At 37.2% G+C, this 27121-nt stretch overlaps 1 protein-coding gene across 5 annotated transcripts in view; it reads right to left on the reverse strand.

Moving 5' to 3' along the window:
• The window catches only part of LOC124367822 (eyes absent homolog 2), a 201636-nt gene that overhangs the window by 93741 nt on the left and 80774 nt on the right, over nt 1–27121 (reverse strand). Inside the window, exon 1 of one of the 5 annotated variants that reach the window (XM_046824992.1) lies at nt 23937–24084. The exons of the other annotated variants lie outside the window; for them this stretch is intronic. Coding sequence (XP_046680948.1) covers nt 23937–24056 — 120 coding nt within the window. The 5' untranslated portion in view covers nt 24057–24084. Of the gene's footprint in view, nt 1–23936; nt 24085–27121 lie in introns of those variants that run through there. 5 annotated transcript variants of the gene reach the window in all.

The raw sequence follows: 27121 nt of genomic DNA on the forward strand, positions 1-27121 counted from the left end.
CCTAGGAGCAACACAAGCTGTAAATATGATCCTGATAGCAATAACGGTGCTGACGGACCAGCAGCCTGCTGCCATGAAGCCCAGGAGTAACGAGGTAGGACAGTTGGAGTGTCGTGTCATGTGGTCACGCCGATACGGGAGCAACGTCCGAGCCCACACTTGCCTAGGTCGCTCTCGGCTCTCTTCTACAGGGGCTAAATGAGGAGCAAGAGAAAAGTTCTCTTGAATCCTCAATCTTCTATAAGCTGGCCATACATTAGACGATTTGGTCGCCATCGACCGGCGACTTGATTGCTGCCAGATTGCTGGCAATCAGATTGCTGAAAGAAGGTCATTGTTGACTCGGCAATCAAACAAGCAATCTTAATGCAGCAATCTCTGTTTCACTTGTGAGCTGTCGAGTGGTTAAGATGGATGACGACGAGGTAGCGGCTGCTTTAATTGTTCTTGTGTGTTGTGAAGTGAAAAAGAAAAAGAAAAGAAGAAAAAGGTTTTGGCGTAAGAACTGGTATTTAAGCAGGAATAAGTTTAGTGATATGTCGCTGTTAAAAACATTGCGCTGTGAAAACCCGGAAGACTTTAAAAAATTACTTAAGAATGTCTGACAGTAACTTTCAGCATCTTCTAAGTTTAGTGGAAACGCGTTAATTAAGAAACAAGTAACTCGTCTTATGCAACCAATAAGCTCTGAAGAGCGTCTTGTGGCTACTTTGCGCTTTTTAGCTACGGGTCGCACTTTTGAGGATTTGAAGTTTTCGACTGGAATTTCTCCACAGAGTTTGGGAAAAATCATTCCTGAAACTTGTGATGCTATTGTTGAAGTACTTCAAGAAACGTACATGAAGGTGAGCATACTTATAATTAAGTACTGTTGTAGCTTTCAGTGGGGAAAATGGCTGCTATGTCACTAAACATTTATCTTATTATTAAAAATAGATTAATATAAAAAAAAAAAACATTAAAATAAGATAACAATGAATGAATACAAATATGAATAATAGGCTATTACAAAGTCAATAAGCTATTACAAACCATCTTTTTTGAAAATGTTACTTTGTTTATACAGGGTGAGTTTTAAGTCCCTTCCCCCCTATTTTTTTTTTAAACCGTATAAGTTAGGAGGTTTAAACTCCGTACATATTCGTTAGACCTAAATATCTTGTTTTTCATGGGTTCATTGACTCTCCACCTCCAATGGGGGACGGTCCACGAGGAGTAAGCCGAGATTCTTAAATGTAAGCATAGGTTGATATGCACATCAAATTAAAGGTCTCTGTAAGTAGAATACAATGCCGCAACCGGACCTCAAAAGGTTCATCCTAATGAAAATTACAGGGTGTTAAAATGTACAAAATAGTAATGTGTTATTATCTGCGTTTTATCGCGCAACTTTTTAAAAGTTCATTTCAAAACAATTTTTTCTATTGCTGTTTTATTCTTTAAAAGACACTTTATTTTGTTGTGTTTAATGATTTTAAGGGATCACTGGAAGTCCGAGATCTAGGAGTTAACTAAAGGATTTAATAAGAAGTCGGTCATGTGATGTGTCGTTTAACATTGCCTTTTAACGCTGGAAACGGTGCTACAATCTGAATTAAAAAAGGATAATTCGTAATTTTTGTTAATAATAATTTTGTACAGAATCTGGGGTCTGCATTTTTAAATGTAATCTTTGACATAGTCCCTGTGTCGTTGTAAAAGTGAAAGTTGTTTGTTATCTGGGAGACATGTTATGTTTGGTTTCAGTTACTTGGGCCCATTAAGTATCTGACCTTGTTAGTTGCAGTGTAGCTACTGACCTTGTTAGTTTTAGTGCTGTTAAAGTTAGAAACATGTCTCGCACTCTTCAAGAAAAAGTTGACATGGTGTTTATTTTTGGTGCTTCTGGGAATAATTACCACGAAACAATGAGACGATTTAATGAAAAACATCCAGAAAGACCTGTTAGCAGAAACCTATTTAAGGCAGTTAATAACAAAATTTAGAGAGACTGGTAGCGTTACTGATGCAAAACGTTTCAGGCCGCAGATTTTGAGGTTCTTTGTACAGTCGTGGAAAATCCTCAAACCTCTTCGAGACAAATAGCAGACAATATCGGGGTATCACAACGCAAATCAATAACTACCCTGAAGAAGCACAAATTTCATCCCTACAAAATTATGCTACATCACGCATGAAGATGACCCGGACAGAAGATTGCAGTTCTGTGAAAACTATGGATAGACTAATTTATACCCAAATCCAACAATCCGTAAATAATATCTGCTTTAGTGATGAGAGTACATTTTACGTAAATGGTTTAGTAAATAGACACAACTGCCGATACTGGGATAACTCTAATCCCCATGTTCACAGAGAACATCATACCCAGTATCCCCAGAAAGTAAATGTTTTGGGCAGGTCTCTTTGGTAACCACGTGATTGGACCACTGTTTATTGACGGAAATTTAAATGGAGAAATTTATTTACATATGCTCCAAAATAATATTCATCCATTAATAGAAAATACAATTCGCACTAATGTTGGGGAGTTTAATCGAGAAGAGAAGTAAGGTTCCAGCAGGACGGTGCTCCTCCACACTACGATGTTAATGTTCGTGGTTACCTTACTGTACATTTTTCGTGAGAAGTGGATAGGACGACGCGGGGCAATAGAATGGCCGGCACGGTTCCCCTGACTTGAACCCACTGGATTTTTTTTGTGGGGACACTTGAAGGTCTGTGATTTATTGTACACCAGTCGCATGTGTGGAAGATCTTCGGAAACAGAATTACTGAGGCCTGCAGGAAGGTAACACCAGAAATCCTAACCCGTGTAAGGATGTGAATTTGTTAACAGACTATACTACTGTCAGGAAGTAACAGGCAATCAGTTTGAGCATCTACTACAATAAAAGGGTAAGTAAACAACCTACTAGTATCGGAATCATACAATATTAGAACCGGAATCGCTGTTGAAATAAAAATAAATGGGTCTAAAACCTTTGTAAGACAACAATTCTTTAAATAAAATACTTACAAGGCAACACAACACATGATCGACTTCTTATTAAATCCTTTAGTTAACTCCTAGATCTCGGACTTCAGTGATCCCTTAAAAATCATTAAACACAACAAAATAAAGTTTTCTTTTAAAGAATAAACAGCAATAGAAAAAATTGTTTTGAAATGAACTTTTAAAAAGTTGCGCGATAAAACGCAGATAATAACACATTACTATTTTGTACATTTTAAAACCCTGTAATTTTCATTAGGATGAACCTTTTGAGGTCCGGTTTGCGGCATTGTATTCTACTTACAGAGACCTTTAATTTGATGTGCATATCAACCTATGCTTACATTTAAGAATCTCGGCTTACTCCTCGTGGACCGTCCCCCATTGGAGGTGGAGAGTCAATGAACCCATGAAAAACAAGATATTTAGGTCTAACGAATATGTACGGAGTTTAAACCTCCTAACTTATACGGTTTAAATAAAAATAGGGGGGGAAGGGACTTAAAACTCACCCTGTATAGTTCATAGTTCTTAAACACAGGCTAACATTGCTGAGTTTGACTTGACACAAGATGGTAGTCGTTAAGAACACACAACATAATCTTGGAGACATAAGAACAATTTTATAGGTAATCTTCCTTACAGTGGCCATAGAGAATTACTAGAAGAAAACCTGGAGAATATTGATAAGAATGCTGAGGAAGAAGAGGAGCGTGATGGATTAGCAGGACAAGAGTCATCTTGGTAATGAGTGGTTTTGATGTGTATTGTTAATGTTACTATTGTACCGTAACCCAAAATTTGTTGAGTATTGGACAGGTGCACGTGTAACAGTAATGTCACTTTCTTCAGTAAGTTTTCCTTGACCCCATAAAATAATACCTTGTTTTATCTCGAGATTGCCGGCAATCTGATGGATCGACTGAAAATTTTTGGCAATCACGCGGTCGCTGGGCGATCGTCGTTGAAAATGTTGGCAATCTGATAGAAAGGGCCCAATACATTAGGCGATATTCCGGCAATCTGATCGCCGGCGATCAGATTGCCAGTCGATGTGCGACAAAATCGTCTAATGTATGGGCAGCTATAGGTAGGTACACAAGCATGTCTGTGGTACGCAATGCACTACTACAGTACTAGATAACGGTGAGGAAAAACATTACGAAATGTAGCAACTTGCAAGGAAATAGCAGATAGAAAATATAACTTTTATTTTTGCGCAAAAATAAAAGTTCTATTGGAAAATATTTTATTCATTTATACGAGTTATAGTAAAATAAACCTTTTTTCCAATGCTCCAAGATTCTACAATATCTGAAAGCTTCAAATAACTTATAACAATCTTTTAGTAATTATTTCGCGTGCTCGTGTAATAAGTTTGGATCGATAATATTGTAACAATAAAGCTTTAGGTTGCCAACGATTTACTGAGAAATATTTGATTTTTATTGCATGTTAATCGCATGAAATTCAGTTTTCTTGGTCTGTGAGTTAATTTAGTTAAATCATTTTTTTATGTATATTTTTCCTATTGATAACAGAGCCACCGGTTGCCATTAGCCAGTCTCTGGGTCGATGGAGATTACGAGGTTCTGTTCAAAGCTATAGACTGGTATAACAGTCAGTAGTGTATCTACCTCTTACTACGTTCACATTTTTTGGGAGTCTACAGGAGACATTTTACCAATTCTCAAAACTTATTTTGCGACTCGATACCAGTCTCAACTAGTGTATAAATGTAGACCAGGTGGAACCGCAACCACACAACCAGTCAGTATAGGAGCGGAGTGGTGGAGGCGAGATTCCTAGAGCAGCACAATTGAGAGATCCCACAGCCCATACATCAGCCCGGCTTATTAGCCACCCAGGCTCTGCAAAACAAAACACAGCACGCCACGACCGGCGCGGCGACCTGCGCGACCCCCATCCCTGTCGCACTTATACTAATTTTATCGCGCCTTCTCTGTCTAACTCACGGTGACGGCGACAGACTTATTGTCCCCGATGGCCGGCCAGACCAGACGGCTTTGTGCTCCTTCTCTCTGCTCCCCTCGGACCCCGAGCGCTGCGCTGGCCGGGCCGCATACAACACCGCGAGTCTGCAATGTAGCTACAGTCCGCAAGTGTGCAATTCGTATTAGCCTACTAATACTTAACCACCTTCAGTAACGAATGGAGAGCGTAGACGAGTTTAAGTCACCAAAATTTTATATGCATTCTCACGCTCGGAAGTTACCCCCTCCCCCCCCCCTAAGTAACCCCTACCAGATATGTTCTTTTAAAAAGAGAAGAGGAATTGTACTTAATATTCTTTCAAATTTCCAGGTAGGGTAGGGCTTTGATGAAGTGTCTCAAACATTTTGAAATGACTATTAGCAAACAAGGCTTGCTAAAATCTTCGGAGATAATACATATTAACACATAATCTTTAACTGTATATGTTATAGACGTAAAGTAAGAAAAGCACGGAATCAAGGATGCAGCCTACAGGAACATAAAAGCGCGCTTCGATCCACATTTTCACAAAGAATGGCCACAAAAATTCCATAGTGGTTGACTCAGATTGTGGATCTACCGTAACAGGAATTTTAAGATTTATTTCAGAGAACCAAGTCACAATCTTTCAAGTGTTTCATGATGTAAACTTTTAGAAACGGCAATGGAAAGGCCTCAGAACTGTAATGAACTATACAACAATTCAAACACAGATGTAACTATAATAGTACAGACAAGAAAGTGATAAAATTGTGGAAGATGTTTTATTTGTACGAGTAGGCTATGTAGCAGTAAGTATCCTACACAACCGTGAATGCTGAATTTGACGCAACGTTGCTACGTAGCCAGTCACACTTTTAAATTTTAATTCTGAAATGAATACAGAGGCAATTTTCATTCAGGTACTTTTGCATGTTTTCAGTTCAAAAGTAAATTTGTGCAGAAATACCAATGCTGTCTATAAACGTATATGACAGACTTTAATATATATATATGCACATGAGGTCTTAATGTAAAGCCACTTTGATGCGGGTTACCACTTATTAATATTATACTAAATACGAAATCAACAGTATATCTTATATAATTCAAAATATCGATAACAGAACGTAGTTAAACAAAAGTACCCAATTTTTTACATGAAACTACTATTAATTTTGAAAGCAAAAACCCATACCCTACAGAAATGGTTTTGAACTACTAAGAAGAAACATGCATTTCTTGCAATTTTAGAGAAGACATATCTTATATAGGCCTATCACTTTACTATCAGCCAGATTATGCAAGGGACGAGTAACGGTTTTCACTAATTAATTGTGATGCGGTGCCACTGCCAGCCGCGCCGCTGAATAGCGCTGCAGTTTTCTCGGAAGTAGCCTATATAGACTATTCTCTAGTTTTTTATCATTAGGATCACACAAAAAATATCACGTATGGATTATTAAGATCATATACTGACAACTCATAATGGAATAGTCAATATTCATAGAATTTTTGCACCTGGTATATATTCGTAAAAATGCATACCCTGCAAATGTTTATGTATTTTACAATCGAAATAGTTATGTTGATGTGGAAGACAGTTTAGGATGTTTTCACGTACCCTAAATAAGTTGGTAAATCTAAATATAAAAATGTTTTGGGTCCGTAGCTACTATAGTCCCGCACGTGAGGGACACAGTAACAAGGTGTTAACGGGCGGGTGTCGGTCCAGTGTAAACTCACGAGTGTATGTGGGGAATGGGACATACAACACTGACAGAGCACTGGAATGCGGTACACCCGAGATGTTCGATAGCGCAGGAATGGGAAGACCCGGACCGAGGACAGAGGCCTGCCCGTGCCTCTGCTTGTACAATATTGTACAGCGAACACGCGTTCACAGTTATTTCATACTATGAGCCTCTCCTCGGGCGGTTCCCAACTTATGTTGCAATTTTATGCCGTACAGCGTCATAACTCCCTGTTGAAAAATCCACTTCAATGTAACATCATATAATAAAAGTGGGTTCTATACAACCTCCACACTGAGCTCACGTCATGGTTCAGACTAAAAACTGCTTTCGTACTCTAGATACTACATTTTTATGGACTCGATATATTATTTACTCATTAGCCTACACATCGTAAAATAGTTAAGTTAATAATAAAAGTATATTGCTTTGGATATGTGTTTGCTTTTATATCCAAACGCTACTGGAGAAAATTTACCTATAGTAACCCAGCGACTATTATGTTAAGAGTGTTTGTCTATGTACTTATGAAAAGGGATTTGTTTCGTGCATAGTAAATGATTTTCAGCAAAAAGTTTAATTTGCTGTGTGGAAACTCTCCGCTTGTATAAATCTAAGCGTGAGGATGTCGTTCCAGGAGACCTGATGTCTAAACCAACCAAGCTCTAGAATATGTCAGGCAGATTCCGAAACTTCTCTTTAGAGACCATGTGTCCCTATCGATAGCGTAGTTGTTCCATTTAGAGTTTGTTAGGAGTCTTGGTAGATCTGGTCTGAGATAGATAACACACACTCGTATGAACATGCTACAGCATCGATTGACTCTACCAAGCCTGCCCTCAAGAACCTAATGACTAACTTCAGTTTTGTTGTTCAAGATATCCTTTATTCATTAGCTCACCCAATAGTATTGATTCCGATGCCATATACAGGTATTTTATACACCTGGACAATTTTAAGCACCTGCTTCTAACAGTATTGTACAGTATCAAACACAAATGTGATAGTTTCTACTCACCAACCAGAACAGATTCTTGGGAGTCTCACCTGGAACAATAAATTAACATTTACTATTAAACATGAAATAAGGATGAATCTTATACAGGATAATCTTATCCTTATAATCTTATTAGGATACCTTAAGAAGCCCAAGGCCAATTTGCCTTATGAAAGAGAGCGATCGTCAGCCGCACTACACATGGTAGAGGACGAAATAGAATGAGCTCAAAAGGAGTTAAAGTATGAAAAGAGTATTTTCCTCATATCATATATTTTTACATATATATATATATATATATATATATATATATATATCCCACTTAAAATCAACCGTCAGATACACAAATCAATGTTAAATCAGCGTCAAGCTAGCAAAAATAAATCCGAGACAACAGTTATAGTTTTATATTTTTTAACCTAAACGTTCTTTGGTTTTAAACCCTTCCCATTTCTTCCTCCACCAAATTAGCGTGGATGATCATCGACTTATATCTTAAGAGAAATTCTTCTATCAAGTTCATAAAGAACCAGGTAATTTTATAAAGTAAAAATTGGCTCTCAACTTCTAGAAGATTGCATTTTGCTTTTACATTAATGCTTTACTGTAAATAAACTACGGAAATACTCATACATGGTTTTCGCTTAAGGAATAATAACAAAACGTTTTACCAATAGTCGATTTTGTCGATATGAATCGACAACGAGACCTAACATACGCCAACTAACAGACAACGTTACGACATATTTCTGAAACTTGAATTGCAATGCTGTAAAAACTTCACTTTAATTCTTGTGGCATGATATAAAGATAAAATTATAAAGATAAGACTTTTCTCAGATGAAAATGAGTCCGCGGTACTATCAATATCCTCTTCGGAGTAGAAGTACGAGTACTTCACAATTCCAACTATAAGGTAATTAGGTAGAGAGTACGGAATTTATTAAGGTCTAAAATGACTAAAAGAATCTTTGGGAGTTACGAGAAAAAACGTGGTCTGAGTAAGAAAATAAGGTAGAGTGATTTGTATATTCCAGAAGAAGATTTTCAGCTCTACAATGTAAAACACTTACTTTTATAGTTCAAACATAATTTTCCAGTGTATGTGACAGAACCACATAAGAGGTGCAAATTACTCGTGATTGCAACATTATTTGCTTCAGGTGCAGTGCCTCTAAGAAACGTTTCAGCTTCTACTTGCTTGCAACAATCGTCAATAGATGACACTTCTGTCCCAGATGGAGTAGCGGCGCCGGTAGCTGGATTGATCATGGTTTTTAATTTGTCAACCAGGTAAACACCTACCTGGCCACACACAGGTTCTCTTTTGATATATGTGAAGGAAGAAGATCCTCCTCTTCATCCGTTGCTCGGGTGTGTAGAACAATAACCGGTCTACGAAGTCAAAAGTTGGGGTCTTGTCCCACATATCGATTGGTACTTTGAACACCTTTGGTTCGTTCTTCCACGGAAATTTGTTACCATGGGACTGGTATTGCCTCCCTACACCTTTTTTGTCGTCATATCTCTATCTCTATGTAGGTGGAGGCAGAGGTCACATAAGTAGAGAGGACAATTGTTCATGTACATCTGTGGGACATGCTTTCACCACAGAGATTTTACGAGTAACTCTATCCCATCTCAAGGTCGACAGACATTGTGGGTTGATCAAGTCTAACTGATTATCTGAAGTTTCTTGTGGGTGTCGCTTTCTTCATGACCAGCAAAGATGTTGATCGGTTTATCCTGACCCTTGTATTCGCTTATAGACTTAGGCCTCAGGCATTCAGTCATAGAGTATACATCCTTGTCCTAGATGTTTAAAACGTAAGAGTTTACCCTCCGAAATTCTTATGGACCATATTGCAACAGTTTAACGTCAGTAAGATATCTACGTAAACATAATTCGAAACCCCAAATTTGACGAATATTCAATTGCGATACAGTATTTACTTGTAACAATGGAAAAAATAAAATTTTACTCTTCCCAATTGCATGCGCTCTAACTATGGAAGTCATTGCGTTCACAATTTTAAGGAAAAAGTTCAGATTTTACAATACCACAGGACGACGACTATTATTTCTCGGTCTTGATATTACTTGTACGTGTACAAAATATACCTTGAGTAAAATTGTAACTTTTATAAAATTGTAACTTTTGTAAAATTGTACCTTTCTGACTTTTCACCATCGTAATGATCAATATAGTATCCTCAAATGATCTGGTCATTTCATTCATTTCGAACAAAGGTTAAGTAATGTTTGTACTCTAAAATGTCTTGAACAGAAATCTCAGTTAGAAGGAATACACTCCTCTGAGAACATTATGACACGGGCGAGGACATTCATTGTTATGTAAGCTGGAGTTGGACCAGCAGTCCACGCCTACGCCCGCGCTTCTCGTTTTTAACCACGAAACCGCCAAAACGATGACAGACACACTAGTCGTGGCAGTGACTGTACTGTCCGCAGGTGAGAGCCATACTACCACACATCACACAATGTAAGCTCGAGTTGGACCAGCAGTTCACGCCCAAGGCGCAATTCCACGCGCCTTGGTCCACGCCTACGCCCGCGCTTCTCGTTTTACCGCGAAACCGCCAAAACGATGACAGACACCCTAGTCGTGGCAGTGACTGTACTGTCCGCAGGTGAGAGCCATACTACCACACATCACACAATGTAAGCTCGAGTTGGACCAGCAGTCCACACCTACGCCCGCGCTTCTCGTTTTACCACGAAACCGCCAAAACGATGACAGACACACTAGTCGTGGCAGTGACTGTACTGTCCGCAGGTGAGAGCCATACTACCACACATCACACAATGTAAGCTCGATTTGGACCAGCAGTCACACCTACGCCCGCGCTTCTCGTTTTAACCACGAAACCGCCAAAACGAAGACAGACACCCTAGTCGTGGCAGGACTGTGACTGTACTGTCCGCAGGTGAGAGCCATACTACCACACATCACACACTACGTATTCATAGAGGGGTTTAAATTACAAAAATGCCCCGGTATGTAATGTTCAACTTGATTCCTTTCGTTGCTGAGATCTCTAAACTAAACAGTTTAAAGTGTATGGAATAGGTATATGGTATATGGGCAGGTTTATCTTGCAATGGTATCACACATTGAGACCAAACATTCGGCTATCGATCAGCTCTCTTTTTTCCAATATCAGAATTGGAGCTCCTTCACACTTTGATGAATCAGGCTAATAAAAAAGCTCCAGTAATTTTTGAAAAATTGTAGAAAAACAAAATGAATTGTCTTTCTTCATAAAAGAGAATACCTCAACAATAGTTTGAGATTACCTCTTTTATGGAATAAATGTTTTACCTTCCAAACTATAAAATTTATTCAATATACTATAAAACTGAGATTTTGGCGTTTTGGAGGAAATGTCAGGAATTTAAGATATTCATAGCAAAGATTTTAATGGTATATTCATTGAAACAAAACACATAACTATACTGTAATATTCAAAAGAATTTAAGCCATAGTGCAATATACTCGATCAATAAGCTAGACATACAAAATTGGTACAAAAAGAAGACTGCAATAGATTAGGTTTAACATATCTGACGGAGGTTTAAACATTATTATGGGTCTTGGAATCGTTTAAAATATACTCTCCTTTAACAGTACTAGGGATTGTCAGCATTACGGACTGTAGTTAACCTTTTTAAAGACAGAATTATGTTTATGAATGCTTTAATGGGTTCAATTTATCTTTTAGTTTGAAAACCTCAAAAGCGAACTAATATATAGAACTCACGTTGCCTTTACTTAGCGATGGAATAACGAAGCGTGAAGCTAATAAACGCGAAGCTTAAGTCTATTCACACTGCAAGCGTGTATCGTGTATAGATGTCCATTTTTTGGATGGTCTAACATGGACACATTGAAAACATTTTTCATTTCTTCACACTGCATGTGGACATATTTGTAGTAGATGTGTCATTTCCCCCGTCTACTCTTACAAACAGTCTTCGACAAAGAGATGATGTCTTTTGACGTGCCGTGGTGTAGTGATGGGTTTTGTGAAGACGTACCGTGGCTTGATTGTGAAAGTAGTAGTAGTGACGAAGAAACAGTACTGTTATACAGTCATACAAATATATCTAAATGGGTTCACCCAATAAACAAAAAAACGAGAAAAGTTTGGTGAGTACCACCATTTAATACGCGATCTCAAGTTAGATGACGACAGGTTCAATACCTATTTTAGATTAAATAAGGACGAGTTCGAAGAAGTTTTGTCAATTATTGATGAAGAAATCTCGAAAAAGGATACAAACTGCCGGAAAGCGATTAGTAGTCGAGAACGCCTTGCCTTGTGGGTCGACTGCGCATGCGCGTCCACTCGGATGTTCCAAGCTGATCGCTCCGAGAGCGATCTATGTGGACGCGTCCAAGACGTCCTAGGACATACGTGGATGTCCATGTACGCCAGTTTGAATGGTCCCATTAAAATACATGTTAAGCAATTTTTTTCCATTCCCGTCCGTGGATGTCCATGGATGCCAGTGTGAAATGGCCTTAAGTCTACTTCACCAAGCGTGTATCGTGTATAGAAGACCATTTTTATGGTCTAACATAATATAATTGAAAACATTTTTCATTTCTTCACAATGAAGAACCGGCTTCTGCCAGTTAGGACATTAGTTATACTTCCATCAAGAATACATCGCAGGAAATGAAAAAGCCCTTAGGTATGCTTAAGGACATCTCGCCATCCATACTATAAACGTGTCCCATTGAACTCAAGATGTCGATCGTGGCTAAGGTTGAATATGATGAACAAGATAAGGTTTCTATCCATAAACGTGACTCACTCTAAAAATCATGTAGTAGAGTTCACATTAATTTTATTTGAACAATTTTTAAAACTTCCCCAACACTAAAAGGAGTGCTTAACAATATATATTCATTAAGAAGTTAGTTTTCATATTAAATGTTAAAATTCTTTGCAAATATAATTATTTCGAATTCCTATGATTGCAGACAATGATCAAAGCTTTGTAGAACTTCTACTAAATGTCGCTGTAGAAATAGTGTATGTTATGTGTTTATGGTAGTTTACAACAATTGTGATGGCGCTAACGTCCACGTACTCGTATGTGCTGTGTTTTTATCCTTGTGTGACTAGGTAGACTATATAGTACCTTTATACCGAAACGCATAAGCGTACTTGTACTGTACGACCGTGTGTATTTAGCCAATAATTGTTGTCCGGGGCATCCAAAATGAAATCCGACTAAACTTTTGACTACGTGAAAATGTTCATTTTCATATGAAGAACAAACAATAATTACGATTTGGAAGTAAGTGGCAAGTGACGGTCCTTTACGTATTATTTGGCCGCGTGAGCTTTCCTTCGAGATGAAACATAATGTCATTAAATGAAATAGTTGTACCTCTTAATAGATTACGACTAACAATAGCTGCCGTTTAGGAAACTTTAGTTAAGAATCGCTTTTCTAATTGTCAATACGAGATGCAAATTCCGTTCAAACATTTAGATAGGGAAGCAAGGCCAGACCTTGAACTGTCACTCTTGTAGACATCCTCGGCCGACGAGACCCACGCCCCAGGGTGCCGTCATCATCCCTCCCGCTCCCTCACTTCGGAATCCAACAAGACATCTCCCTAATAGTGCTGCGTGTTGTACAAGCGATTGCCCATTCCGGTTTTACAGGTGTATGTGTCCATGTTTCACCACACATACATAGTATTCACATAGATAATGCGTACACGGAGGTTGAAAATTCCCAAATTAAATGCTCTGTGCTGCCATTCGGAGCGTTCCTCTCCCTTAATAACTATATAGGATAAAATATTACAGCGAATTAGTGGCGGAGGAAATCCTGTAATCCAGCTAGTTGGGGGTATGGAGTACTGGATACGAATTATCTGAGCATCGGAGCCATTCTCCTTTACTACCCTCTTGAGAATATGTTCGGATCACAACCCTCGAACATTGAAGGTATGGATTTGGGATTAAAAATCTAAATTTGGAACCGAACTGTTAGTCAGGACCTTGTGGTTCGGTATCTAAATAAAAATATTGCTCATTTGGTTACCGTTATTTATTGGATTAATGGTCAATGAAACTTGTTAAAAAAAGGAGAATCTTATTTTGTGCAACACGGTTATCAAATTTTTCTCCTTCTTCATTTTACATTCGCGTTAATAGACTGCGTAGAATTGTAATTTGTTAAATTATAAATATAAAAACTCTACTATATAATTTATAGGACTCTACTAAAAAAGCACTGCATTTTTTTGCCTGTAGGACACTCCAAATCAGAGTGTAGTTTCTACAACACATATAGAAACCAATGTATTTACTTTATTGGCAGTTTCATCTGAGACGACAACGCCAGCGCCAGCGGAGCCCGGGCTATACAGCAAACTGCCGTGTTTACTGCCGCGAGACCCAACAGGTGCGTTGTCATAGCAGCTCGGAGGTACATCTTTATAGCGGCTTGTAGCTTGTAGACACGGCCGGTCTTGTACAACAAGCCGAGCCCGCTCTACAGCTTGTAGTCAGTCAACGACCAACGACGTGATCAGGTGGGCTCGTCAACGTCTGGGAGGATCTGTCCTCATACAACTGCAGTGTGGGGGGAGACACATAACTGTGTCTGAGCTGTCTGTATTGAACATTCCAGAGAGTCTTCTGCGAGTTCAAGTACGCGCTGATACACAACACTTTCAATAAATTAGGCGATGTAGCGATTTAGTTTCTGGAGCGGGAACAACCGCCACCAGGCTCATTATAAATAGTTAAAGGGAGAGTGGAGAGTATTCACAACCTCCCCCTTTTATCTGACCTTACGACGCAAGGAGGACCGAGTCAGAAAGTAGTTCAAAATGAAAATGATTTGCTACGGATTGAGTACCTAACCTAATTAATAAATTATAAATACATTTTATTTAATGAAAACCAAAGAACACAGAACAGAAGTAACAAGTAATGGATGACGTGTTGGAACTCACGACACATTTTCCCCGATAGCTGTTTCGAAACTCCCAAAACATGTACAAACTGAAAATTATTAAAATATGTAGGTCCACAATATCGAAGGTCACGGGAACAAACGACGGAATGCTGAAACAACAAAACGACAGTGGGCCAAGAACAAACACATTTCTGTAAAAAGCCACGTGCGCTAGAAATGGAGAAGTTCTTTTGTTTGTTGGATTCTGACCTGGTTTGAGGTCTGGCCGACAGTGATGCTCTTTGACACTGGACAAAGTGAACTCAGCAAAATATTAGTCAACTATGCTGACGTAGATAGGACAACGTCTTCCTAAAGTCAGCATTAGTTAACTGTTGGCAAATTTATAATTACATCTTACTAATGTAGAACTCCATTTTATACAGTTCCTTGATACAGACTAAATAAATTAATAATATAAATTTTTAATCGGGCTGTTAAATATCTGACAATATCAATCAATGCCAATTTTGTTTTAAAAAAAGGCACTGTACGTCACCTACTACAGCAAGACCTCCAAGCCGTTAACAAGGATGTAAAACGCTGATCTGAAAATATTAGTATGCGAGCAAAAACAACCTATTTTAATACCTTTCCCCAGCTGTCAACTGTTAAACTGTCAGCGACAAGAACAAGGCGCTGCAGCGCACTTCCGAGATTTCAGGGTCTAAAGATGAGCCTACTGAGATTGTGGGCAATAATCAAGATCGATTTACTATACTTATAAAAGGTTTACTAAACCTCCAATTAAGAAACGACACCAACTACAACTACATCGCGAACCTTTACAAATTCGATTAAGAATGAGACAGATATGAATTCAATATCAGTGAATCAGTGGCCGTGGTATCAAATTTACACCTAGAGTCACTGAGAAGGCTGTAGCCAGTATTGCCAAGGGATTCGGAGAGATAAATGTTAATTCTATAATAAAGTTGGTAAGTTTTACACATAAGGAACAAGCGTGGCTCAGACCAGCTTGTTTTTAAACATCTCTCTTGGCCTCAAGACTTTCGGGCACTTGGATTTTCGAGTTTTTGACTATTTAGTTGTTATTTATTGACCATTATTGATGAGGTGATTGAAAGTCCCACTGATAAAAAAAAATAATTTGATTATTTACAAATAAGAAACTAAAATAGTTTTTTAAGGAGAGGCCGATCCCCTTTTATGCCTTATTCTGTCCGTTCTCATGGCTACTGGCCTGTGAGATGATCTTATCAAACATAATAAAGGGGAGTGTCATTACAGTACGAGGTACTGATGAAAGTGCTTCGGTCACACAGACATGATTTAAACGTGCGCTATATCTAACTCAGACCCAAAGTCCAATGTCTTAGACCGCACGACCATCGGCACTCCCAAAGTATATTGCAATAATCTACACGTATATCTATGACAATACAATTCAACTTTCAAATGAAATTTAAAGAACGGAATTCTATGGTTGAATTCTATATCTTAATTCAACTCCAGCATTGAATTTAAATATACACTATATATCGTGGGTATCATGGAATATATTTTATTTTTATTATTTTCCTTAAGTATTCTTGTAATGGATGGGCCGAATTAATCAATACATAATACAGTAATTAGAATAACAGTGTGGTTAATACGTTCCTATTCCATGAAACACTCGATACAATGCAATGAGTGCTTATTGCTAATAAAACAATTATTTTTGGTAACCCATTCACTAGAAATTAATTTAAAATGAATATGTACCGACAAAATCATGTTAATTAAGTAATAATCATTGATTAAGTTCATGTAGACGAGTTCTGTTTACTTCAACAGGTAAAATCCATAAAGATTTTTAGGAGCATTGCAAATATTATAATTTAATACCACTAGTGAATTACAACACATATTCCAATAATTAATGTAATTTTGCGAGGCCTTTCAGAATGAAGGATTCCATCGTCAGGCAACTTCACTAAATGATTCTGAAAGGCCTCGCAAAATTAAATTAATTATTGGAATATGTATTGTAATTCACTAGTGGCATTAAGTTAAAATCCAGTTTTATGTTTCTAGTATTGTCTATTACTAAATTACTTGGAACAATAACTTTTTATAGTGTTATCCAAAGCAATTAAGTAAACTGTATTCATTGGATTAGCATGATTGGTTAATCCACATCAGCACTGTTCATTGAGACCTAATTTTCACAAGAACTTGACTTGTTAAACTGGCACGTTTCAATAAATTAACAATTTAATTTATCTTGAAGCATTGTAATGTCTAGACTAACTATAAAGTAGGATTGAAATTAGGTGCATATAACGAGTGGGCTGTAGAATCGTATATTTTAATGTGATTCTAATACAATATTTGTAAAATCTACTGAACCTTAGATAAGATAAAAACTTGTTTTAAAAACCGTATGCAAAACTCAATGTATTTGCATTAATTAAAAAAAAAAAAATACTGGTAAAATAAAATGCGCAGACTCAGCCTTGTGTCTTATCCCTGAATAGAGAGTATTTCTGTAGTATAACAGTAGTATAAAAGACAAGTAAAGCTGGATAAGTAAACACCCATAATAAGGGACCAAGGAGTACTGGTGTTAAACCATCTTTAAAAGATAGCTCCATAATCAATTAGCTCCATGATGGCTCCATAATTGCATGATGCCTGAAAACTTAGGACACATTTTTCTCTTCATCAATTTTATTTTAGTGTGGTTACAAAATTTCAAATTTCTTAAAAATTCCCATAATTTCTCGTGGAGTGATTACAAAGTGTTTAAAAACTTTTCTGTCATCTGTGCCATATTTTAGCTATGCTCTAATTCCATTCAAATGTGTACATGATATAAGGTAAAAGAAAATTACAAATCCGTACACAAATTGTGTTTATATATATATATATATATATATATATATATATATATGGGCGCAACGGAACAATCATGGCTCTGTATGTATATATATATATATATATATATATATATATACATACAGAGCCATGATTATTCTGTTGCGCCCATGCTGTCATATTATGAACGACTGCTTTGATAATTTATTTATATTTATCACGTGATTTCCAAATTATTATTAATATCTCGTTTCCTTTCCTCAAATGACAAAATTACACTTATATTGTGTTAAACAAACGTGACAATATTATTTTTAAGTCGTTTAAAGATTACATTTTGTTTATTATTTTTTTAAATTTAAACTTGGTAAACAAGAAAAAACAGTACAAAGAAGTTCGCAAAATTCCACACTTACGGTTTCAATAATTTATTTGCGCAAAATCTATTTAATAACTTAAAATTTAATATTTTTTATTAAACAAATTAACTTAAACTAAGAATTCTCACATTCTATCAATAAATCTATTATTAATAGATATAAAGATTAAACCAACGGTAGGATTACCGTTTGATTTTTGTGATTTATTATTAAGAGTAGTAGTGGTGAATGGCGAAAGAAGTAGTTTTATCGTTAACAGAAAGATTGCATGATCATGTCGAAATGGGTAAAGAAATGAAAGTGAGTAATATTACTGACGATGTTTAAACGTGTTATCTGGGGCACTAGGAATAAACATAAACAACCTGGTGTTAGATTAGATCACAGTTCAACAAGCTAAATAAGACTAGCATTCGCTGGCTATATTTTAGTAATACTCACTTTATATTCAGCCACTTAGAAAACTGTTCCCCTCATTTTCGAAACAGTAGGAGACAATGGACACGAAGCGTGGTAGACTACTCTTCTACAATAATTGTGCAGTAGGTTTTGAAGAATAAGGACCCTAATCAAAAATCCATTGCACAACTCATGCTGGCAGATACGAAACTCAGGATGCAAGATGAGTTTAAAAAATTCATTTCTTAATCTCCCTTATTTGAAACGGGCTTACAGAAAGACCAGGATAAATAATATTTCACCACAATGTCCGTGATTTTTAGAGACAGCAAAGTAAGATGGGATTTAATGTGTTAGCTGTTTATTGCCGGACTTTTAATCGAGAAAGCAAACAAGGTCGGAAACGGTTCAGAGAGCACCCAAGGGAAAAGATGTAAATCGATTTTTACTTCAAGGGCAATTAATTGAATTAATTTTAACCATTTACCGGCTGTTTTATTTATTTTCATTATTTACAATAAATCTTTAACAAGATTAAAGCATTGGACCTAAAGTCTCCCATAAAATAATTTAAGACACATTTGTTAGTTGTTAAAAATAAATATAATTTAGTTAATTATAAATAACACGTGTTTGTGATAAAAAATGGTTTTTATTTTGTAGCCTATAAGGTGATGGGCTGTTATGGAAGTCATTTTTAGAATCTGTGACCTTTCATACGTACCATTCAGCAAACAAAATGATGATAATAATAGCAATAATACATTTTTTTTAATAAAAAAAACGTATAGCTGAGATTTATTTTGCAGGCATTTGATATAAGAAAACAGTTTAAGATAACATAAACAGGAACGAATTATCAATTTACCTCGTTACGTTCTTACAATTATATTTATAATTCATTAATACTATGAGCGTTCAAGCAGTAGGAATAAACTGTAATAAGTAGTAATTATCTTCAAAACGACTTTACTTTTTTGAATCTAATAACATAAAATAGAATGATGCAATTTTGATTATCGGTCATTGTATGGAACGTAATCAATATGGTAGCGTACGATTAAAACTGTTGGTACAGTAACTGTGAGAACTCTAGTATATGTAAAACATTTAATTACTGTAAGCCTATCTTGGTTTAAAGCCATATTTTACACATCATTAACGATGAGATAACTAACAAAAACAGTTACGTCATCGTCAACGATTATTGTATAAAAATTAAATACAGCAATTGCTTGTATAAAACCTTAGTGTATTAGAATAGCAATATTTACAGCTTTCTTCCAACTCATAAAATAAATCTGTATAATGATTAAATCCTCGTTGCGACTATTAGAATTGGAGTTGTTACTAGTTCAAACAAAAACACTAATAAATAACTGGACAATCACATATTGTGTTATGCACATTCACAAACTATGAACTTTATTATCAATGGACCCTTGCGAGTATACACCTATAACAGTTGATGTGGCTACCAGGCCGGGCAGTGGGTAATAAATGCTTTCCAAAGTCTGGCCGTCACTGGAAGTATTATTTATGGGAATATATCTGAGTATACCCACCACGTATGTCCTCGCACAACGACAGATTCTGAGCGGCGAGACGATTATTTTAGGTTGACATTTAAGAAAAATAGTAAAATTAGTTTGGCAAGTAAATCTCAGACTCTGCATAACGTTCAAAACGAAATTCATAAAACACCGATATGAGGTCAAACAATGCTCTTAGGGCTGGGAGTCAGTGGTATAATATAATTTGAGTTTGGGGGACGGGAGATCGACGTCTTTATCAGAGGCGGATTTGAAGATTTGCCGCCCCTGGGCTATCCACAATTTGCCGCCCTCCTCCCCTCCCATACCATGTAGGCTTACCTTGGTAGGTACCGCGGTGGGTCGACGCGACGTCAGCGGCAGCGAGGCGGCCACGCTAAGCTTGTAATAAAACTCAAATAAAATAGGTTGAATTGTCAACATTGAAGTTACGCTTCTTAATAGTTGCAGTCACTGTGTTTACTATAAAATATGAGATGTCACAACATTTATCAACTAGCAAATTACTAAAATATCATAAAATACGAAATAAATGGAATATATTAAGCGAATGATTGTTTAAACAATTCCAGTTTACAAATTGGTATGTTTACAAATGTATTACAAGTAACTATTTCACATATTTTTAACTTTTGGGATAATTTATTTTTTACTTCTTTACCAAAAATTTCCGCTCCCTGAATTCTGCCGCCCTGGGCTTTAGCCCATTCAACCCATATGTAAATCCAACCCTGGTATTTATTTGTAACGTGTAGGCCTACTCTGCAATATGTTTGGGAAATAAAAACAAAACCTTTAAGTGTGGTGACTCGAAACCCTAAAACTCTCATATAATTTACAAACGTTTAACTAACAATTGTTGCAAATGCTTGATAGGCTATCTTTTCCAGAAGTAGTAGATATATTCTGGATGAAATAGAATATTATAAGCTGAACGTTAGCGAACGGTCTATCTGTCCGTTCTTACGATATATCGAAAACGGAGTGATGTATAGACGTGAAATGATTCATGAAGCTGCATTTCCACATGAGTTTGATGATAGCGCATGTCGCACCATGGGATTTGGCTGAGCGTCGGCGAACAGTTTTACATTGGTATTATGGATAGCCACGATGGCAACACAAAATGCATACATTTGTAAACGTAGGCTACTACATATAAGATGTTTTAACATGTGACATATGTACGCATGTAACCCAATTATCCCAACACATACGAGTACATAACATTTTATGGTGACTTGGCAGACTTCTAGAATGCTGTTATTTAAACGCAGATATGAAACCCAATTCGATGAACAACAATGTGTAGCAAGATATCTCAAGAAAGATTTCACCTGTAGGCTTTAAATTTTGTACGAAACTTCATTTCTACATAGACCAGAATGAATTCTATGATGGTGCATGTCTATGTACTTTGGCTGAGCGTCGTTGAAGCCTGTCACTAAGTACGCTGATGCAATTAGTTTGCCGGAGGATGTACAAATTTATTTTCTGTGTGATTATATGTCGTTCCATCTGTCAGTAATGAAATGAGATATAGACTTGAAATTTGGATTGAACCTCAACCGAGCTTGTTACCAGACACGTACATAAAAACTTATTAGTGGCGGTATAGGCTACTTCTGGAAACTCCTTAATTTGATTTTTGTACGACTAATGAGTAAAACACAAAGGCAAATAATTAAAAAAGATTAAATTAATACTATTTTTTGTGACATTTCTTTAAAAACCCAACTAAAGTGTTTGTAGTAGTAGAATCAGAATTCTGGGCAAGAAATTAAATAATTTAACGACATTTGGGTGTAAAGATCATTTACGATCCTGCTGTACAGACAGCTCTTGAGTTTAGCCTTATAAGAACAATGTTAAACTTTAAAAACTTTTACGGTCCTCATAGTCGTAGAACGCTTATAAAATTTTCCAATATTGCTTTAGTTATTCAAAAGAATCACAAACTATTTTGTATTTGGCCATTTAATTGTTTCAAAAATTATAAACTTTATATGAAAAACTAAAATGCGTTACGATGAGTACTCGTGGTAGACACATCACCACATAATTCTACAACTATGATTAGAGCCTTAAAAGTGTTTAAAGTCAAACATATCCTTACGGGGTAAACCTCAATGTTGTTCCACTACAACCGCATCTTATTCTAACATTGCATTTAAGTAGACCTTGCTCGAAACGTCTGGACGCACGCTGGCTCGCCCGCCGCCTCGCGCCGCTCTGAGCCACGCGAACTTAGCGCTCATCTGATCGTAATATAGATATTACCGTTCCGCTCTTTGGTTTGGATGGAAGGAAAAAAAGGAAATATATAATTCTCAAAGCAACTCTATTGCCGTTTAAATAATATAAGCTATTTATTATTTACATGATTTGGAAAACTATACTATTGTCAAAGGACATTATTACTTCCCCTGAGTCTTCCCCTTGAGTACACGGATGCTAAGAGATCTTGAGCTTTATATTATCACAGACATTCAGACTTTCAGTGTATCATATTACTCCCTTGCAAGGCCATAATGCTTAAGGTGATAAAAACAGAAATAACATTTCCGATATTTCTTCCTTGGCATTTAGTGGCAATTATTACAGTCAACAAGTCTTTGATTGGCTACCTTGAACTTTTGAAAAGATCACCAGGACAGTAGTACAATCTTAGGTTGCCTCTATGGACTATTGCAAGAAGATAGATTGATTCTCTTCTAAGATCTGAGAAAGCCTGACTATCAAGAAGCGTACTTTGATTATCTTCTTGATTCTTTTACGAGATTATTACAAGTTAAACAAAGAAAGTGATTGGATTCTTTATAATCTTCAGATTAACCTAGTAAAATGTTCGATTTCCCACTTAGTTATTACATTTTAGGAAAGGAAAAAGCCTTTTCTTATCTACCTAAATGCAATGAAGCACCAGGACCATAAATTTTGACAATATATTTCCAGGACCGAATTCTAGGATCTTGAACTTTAGGAGACAAAGAAATCTGTTTAGATATCTTCCAAGGAATCAAGTTAATATCACATCTATCAAGCGTAATGAAACTGTAGTTTACTTTCTAATTATTGAAAAGAACTATTATAAGACCGACAGATTATTTCGCTATTTATTGAAATGTTGCAGAAATTGACCAACAAAGTAGATTAAAAAAAAATTTTTATTATGTAAACTATTGATAAGATAACTAGTAAAAAAATACCATCTTATCTTTTTCACCTCTAGGACATCAAGTGAGGTTCAGATCCTAAATGTCAAGCTTTTCACTACATACCTGATAACACAACATCACGTACACATCGAAGTAGTAGGGAGGGGGGCAGGGGGTTGTAACTTATGTCAGAGGAGTCCCCCAGACTCACGCTAGTCGCTCTCCCCGGCCACCTTGAGACATGGACTCCTCACTTTTTAGATCTACCTCCACCTCACCAGTCACTTAATTAGTACCGTTTATGTTCGCTACATACCTGACAACAAGACAGCACGTAGACGTCATTGTTGTAGTAGGGGGGCAGGGGGTTGTACAGCATGTCCGAGGCGTCCCCCAGACTCACGCTAGTCGCTCTCCCCGGCCACCTTGAGGCATGGACTCCTCACTTTTTAGATCTACCTCCACCTCACCAGTCATTCAATTAGTACCGTTTATGTTCGCTACATACCTGACAACAAGACAGCACGTAGACGTCATTGTTGTAGTAGGGGGGCAGGGGGTTGTACAGCATGTCCGAGGCGTCCCCCAGACTCACGCTAGTCGCTCTCCCCGGCCACCTTGAGGCATGGACTCCTCACTTTTTAGATCTACCTCCACCTCACCAGTCATTCAATTAGTACCGTTTATGTTCGCTACATACCTGACAACAAGACAGCACGTAGACGTCATTGTTGTAGTAGGGGGGCAGGGGGTTGTACAGCATGTCCGAGGCGTCCCCCAGACTCACGCTAGTCGCTCTCCCCGGCCACCTTGAGGCATGGACTCCTCACTTTTTAGATCTACCTCCACCTCACCAATCACTCAATTAGTACACTTAGTGTTCGCTACATACCTGATAACAAGACAACACGTAGACGTCGTTGTTGTAGTAGGGGGGCAGGGGGTTGTACAGCATGTCCGAGGAGTCCCCCAGACTAACGCTAGTCGCTCTCCCCCGGCCACCTTGAGGCATGGACTCCTCACTTTTTAGATCTACCTCCACCTCACCAATCACTCAATTAGTACACTTAGTGTTCGCTACATACCTGATAACAAGACAACACGTAGACGTCGTTGTTGTAGTAGGGGGGCAGGGGGTTGTACAGCATGTCCGAGGAGTCCCCCAGACTAACGCTAGTCGCTCTCCCCCGGCCACCTTGAGGCATGGACTCCTCACTTTTTTAGATCTACCTCCACCTCACCAATCACTCAATTAGTACACTTAGTGTTCGCTACATACCTGATAACAAGACAACACGTAGACGTCGTTGTTGTAGTAGGGGGGCAGGGGGTTGTACAGCATGTCCGAGGCGTCCCCCAGACTCACGCTAGTCGCTCTCCCCGGCCACCTTGAGGCATGGACTCCTCACTTTTTAGATCTACCTCCACCTCACCAATCACTCAATTAGTACACTTAGTGTTCGCTACATACCTGATAACAAGACAACACGTAAACGTCGTTGTTGTAGTTGGGGGGCAGGGGGTTGTACAGCATGTCCGAGGAGTCCCCCAGACTCACGCTAGTCGCCTCCCCGGCCACCTTGAGGCATGGACTCCTCACTTTTTTAGGTCTACCTCCACCTCACCAATCACTTAATTAGTACACTTAGTGTTCGCTACATACCTGATAACAAGACAACACGTAGACGTCGTTGTTGTAGTAGGGGGGCAGGGGGTTGTACAGCATGTCCGAGGCGTCCCCCAGACTCACGCTAGTCGCTCTCCCCGGCCACCTTGAGGCATGGACTCCTCACTTTTTAGATCTACCTCCACCTCACCAATCACTCAATTAGTACACTTAGTGTTCGCTACATACCTGATAACAAGACAACACGTAGACGTCGTTGTTGTAGTTGGGGGGCAGGGGGTTGTACAGCATGTCCGAGGAGTCCCCCAGACTCACGCTAGTCGCCTCCCCGGCCACCTTGAGGCATGGACTCCTCACTTTTTTAGGTCTACCTCCACCTCACCAATCACTTAATTAGTACACTTAGTGTTCGCTACATACCTGATAACAAGACAACACGTAGACGTCGTTGTTGTAGTAGGGGGGCAGGGGGTTGTACAGCATGTCCGAGGAGTCCCCCAGACTCACGCTAGTCGCCTCCCCGGCCACCTTGAGGCATGGACTCCTCACTTTTTTAGGTCTACCTCCACCTCACCATACACTCACTTGGTACAGTTTGTGTTCGCTCTGAACCAGGAATTTTCTGACCACAACAAGCCTACTAGTTATGATAATGTTGCGTTGGTGACTGCTTCAATACACCTGACTATATATAGTTTTGAAAGTTAAATAATAGTAACTCTATGCTTGTTATAAATATAAACAGCCGTATCACTGAAAAACTGTAGCCAAATTAATGTTTATGAACCTCTATAAAAATATATCATCAAGCAAAATTACAAATACACTGGGCGTTTTTAATGTCTTAGTTCTATTTTTGGTTCAGATATCATGCATTCCAACCTAAATTATTTAAATCAAGTCAAATATTTCTGTCGTAATAGTTTAAAAACTGACCAAGAGTATTTTTGTTCAATAATTTAGAAATATAGCATCTCCTCAACTAGTAGCCTACCTTTATGGTCAGTTGTATTATACATACTAATAGATTAACCGTGACTGTGTAGGCAGACATCACATACTTCACTTCAAAATAGTTAAGAGTTCTTTTCTTTCAAATAAAGTTCTGAAAATTAATGAAAGAAATTTCAAAATGTTTAGTGCTATATAAATTTTAGAGTGGAGATTATATGCGTTTTATTACATGATGACGCGTTTTATTTCAACACAAATGACGCGATATTGACAGGAGGTTGTGAAATAGTTTCAAGGAAGTGTCATATTACAGGGGACTTTAACGAGAGGTAAACAAGAAGACCTGACCTTTATATAGGAAATATAACGTATCTATCTACCTTTGCGTTGTAAACTGATAACACATAAGATTCATACTAAATCTAAAAGGCAATCTACTAACCGAAATAAATCATAATAATGAATAGTTTTCAAAGATGTTGCACAAAATTGAACATAAAAAACAGTAGCCTAATTGAAAATACCCAAAAACAGGCCAACAGCATACTTGCATTTTATTGAGTTCTAAAAACTCATAGGGAATACATTATTTTATTACTTAACATGAAAATGAACCGTCCTAAATATGGGTTGTGAGAAATATAAAAAAATATGTACAATAAATATTAAAATAGGCAACTAAAATTGTTTATACTGCGTTTCTATATCTGTCTGCACATAGGGCTGCAATTGAGTTGATTTCATTGAGAAATTAATAAATTCTAATTAAAGTTATTTGTAAATATGGTTTCCTTAATTTTCAATGAGCTAAAGTACTCTATGTTTAAAATATTCTTGTTGTACACTAATTGAATTATGGTTAAGTTTGTTTACTTATTAAACTAAATTTATGTAACTTAGATTACTTCTTAGAATTAAAATTTATATTCTTATTATTCAAGTCTACTATTTCGATTATTTTGTTATTTACAAAACACTTTCGTCTTAATATTACATATTTATTATTTTTTCTTACGACTTCATTCCGTTTGGCATTGTTTACGAACGTTAGAAAAATATTGTATCCATACAGTAGACCTATATCGATACAATGTATCGATGATTTGATATATATATAAATGATTGATTTACAAGTCAGTGTAACGTTATTTTTATAGTCTATGTCTGTATAAACGTACAATTATATGATTCGTATTAATCGTTAAAATTAACTTAAATTAAAAGAGTTTATGGTCTGAATTATTAAACTGTATATACCATCTACTATCTACTGTATGTGTACTATCTAACCATGAGATCGTCTTCAAGGTATTTATTTACTCAAAAGAAATAAATTGACTATATATAGGTCTATTTATTTCTAGCGTTTCTTTAAATTTAGGTATTAAATAAAACAATGAAGCGAAATAAAAAATACCACCGGAGGATACCTCACAATATATTTATGTTTCTTTGTTATATATGTTACAATATGTTTGATTAATTATGATAATAAT

This window comes from Homalodisca vitripennis, chromosome 1 (assembly GCF_021130785.1).
Source record: "Homalodisca vitripennis isolate AUS2020 chromosome 1, UT_GWSS_2.1, whole genome shotgun sequence".
In the NCBI taxonomy this organism is placed as follows: Eukaryota; Metazoa; Arthropoda; class Insecta; order Hemiptera; family Cicadellidae; genus Homalodisca; species Homalodisca vitripennis.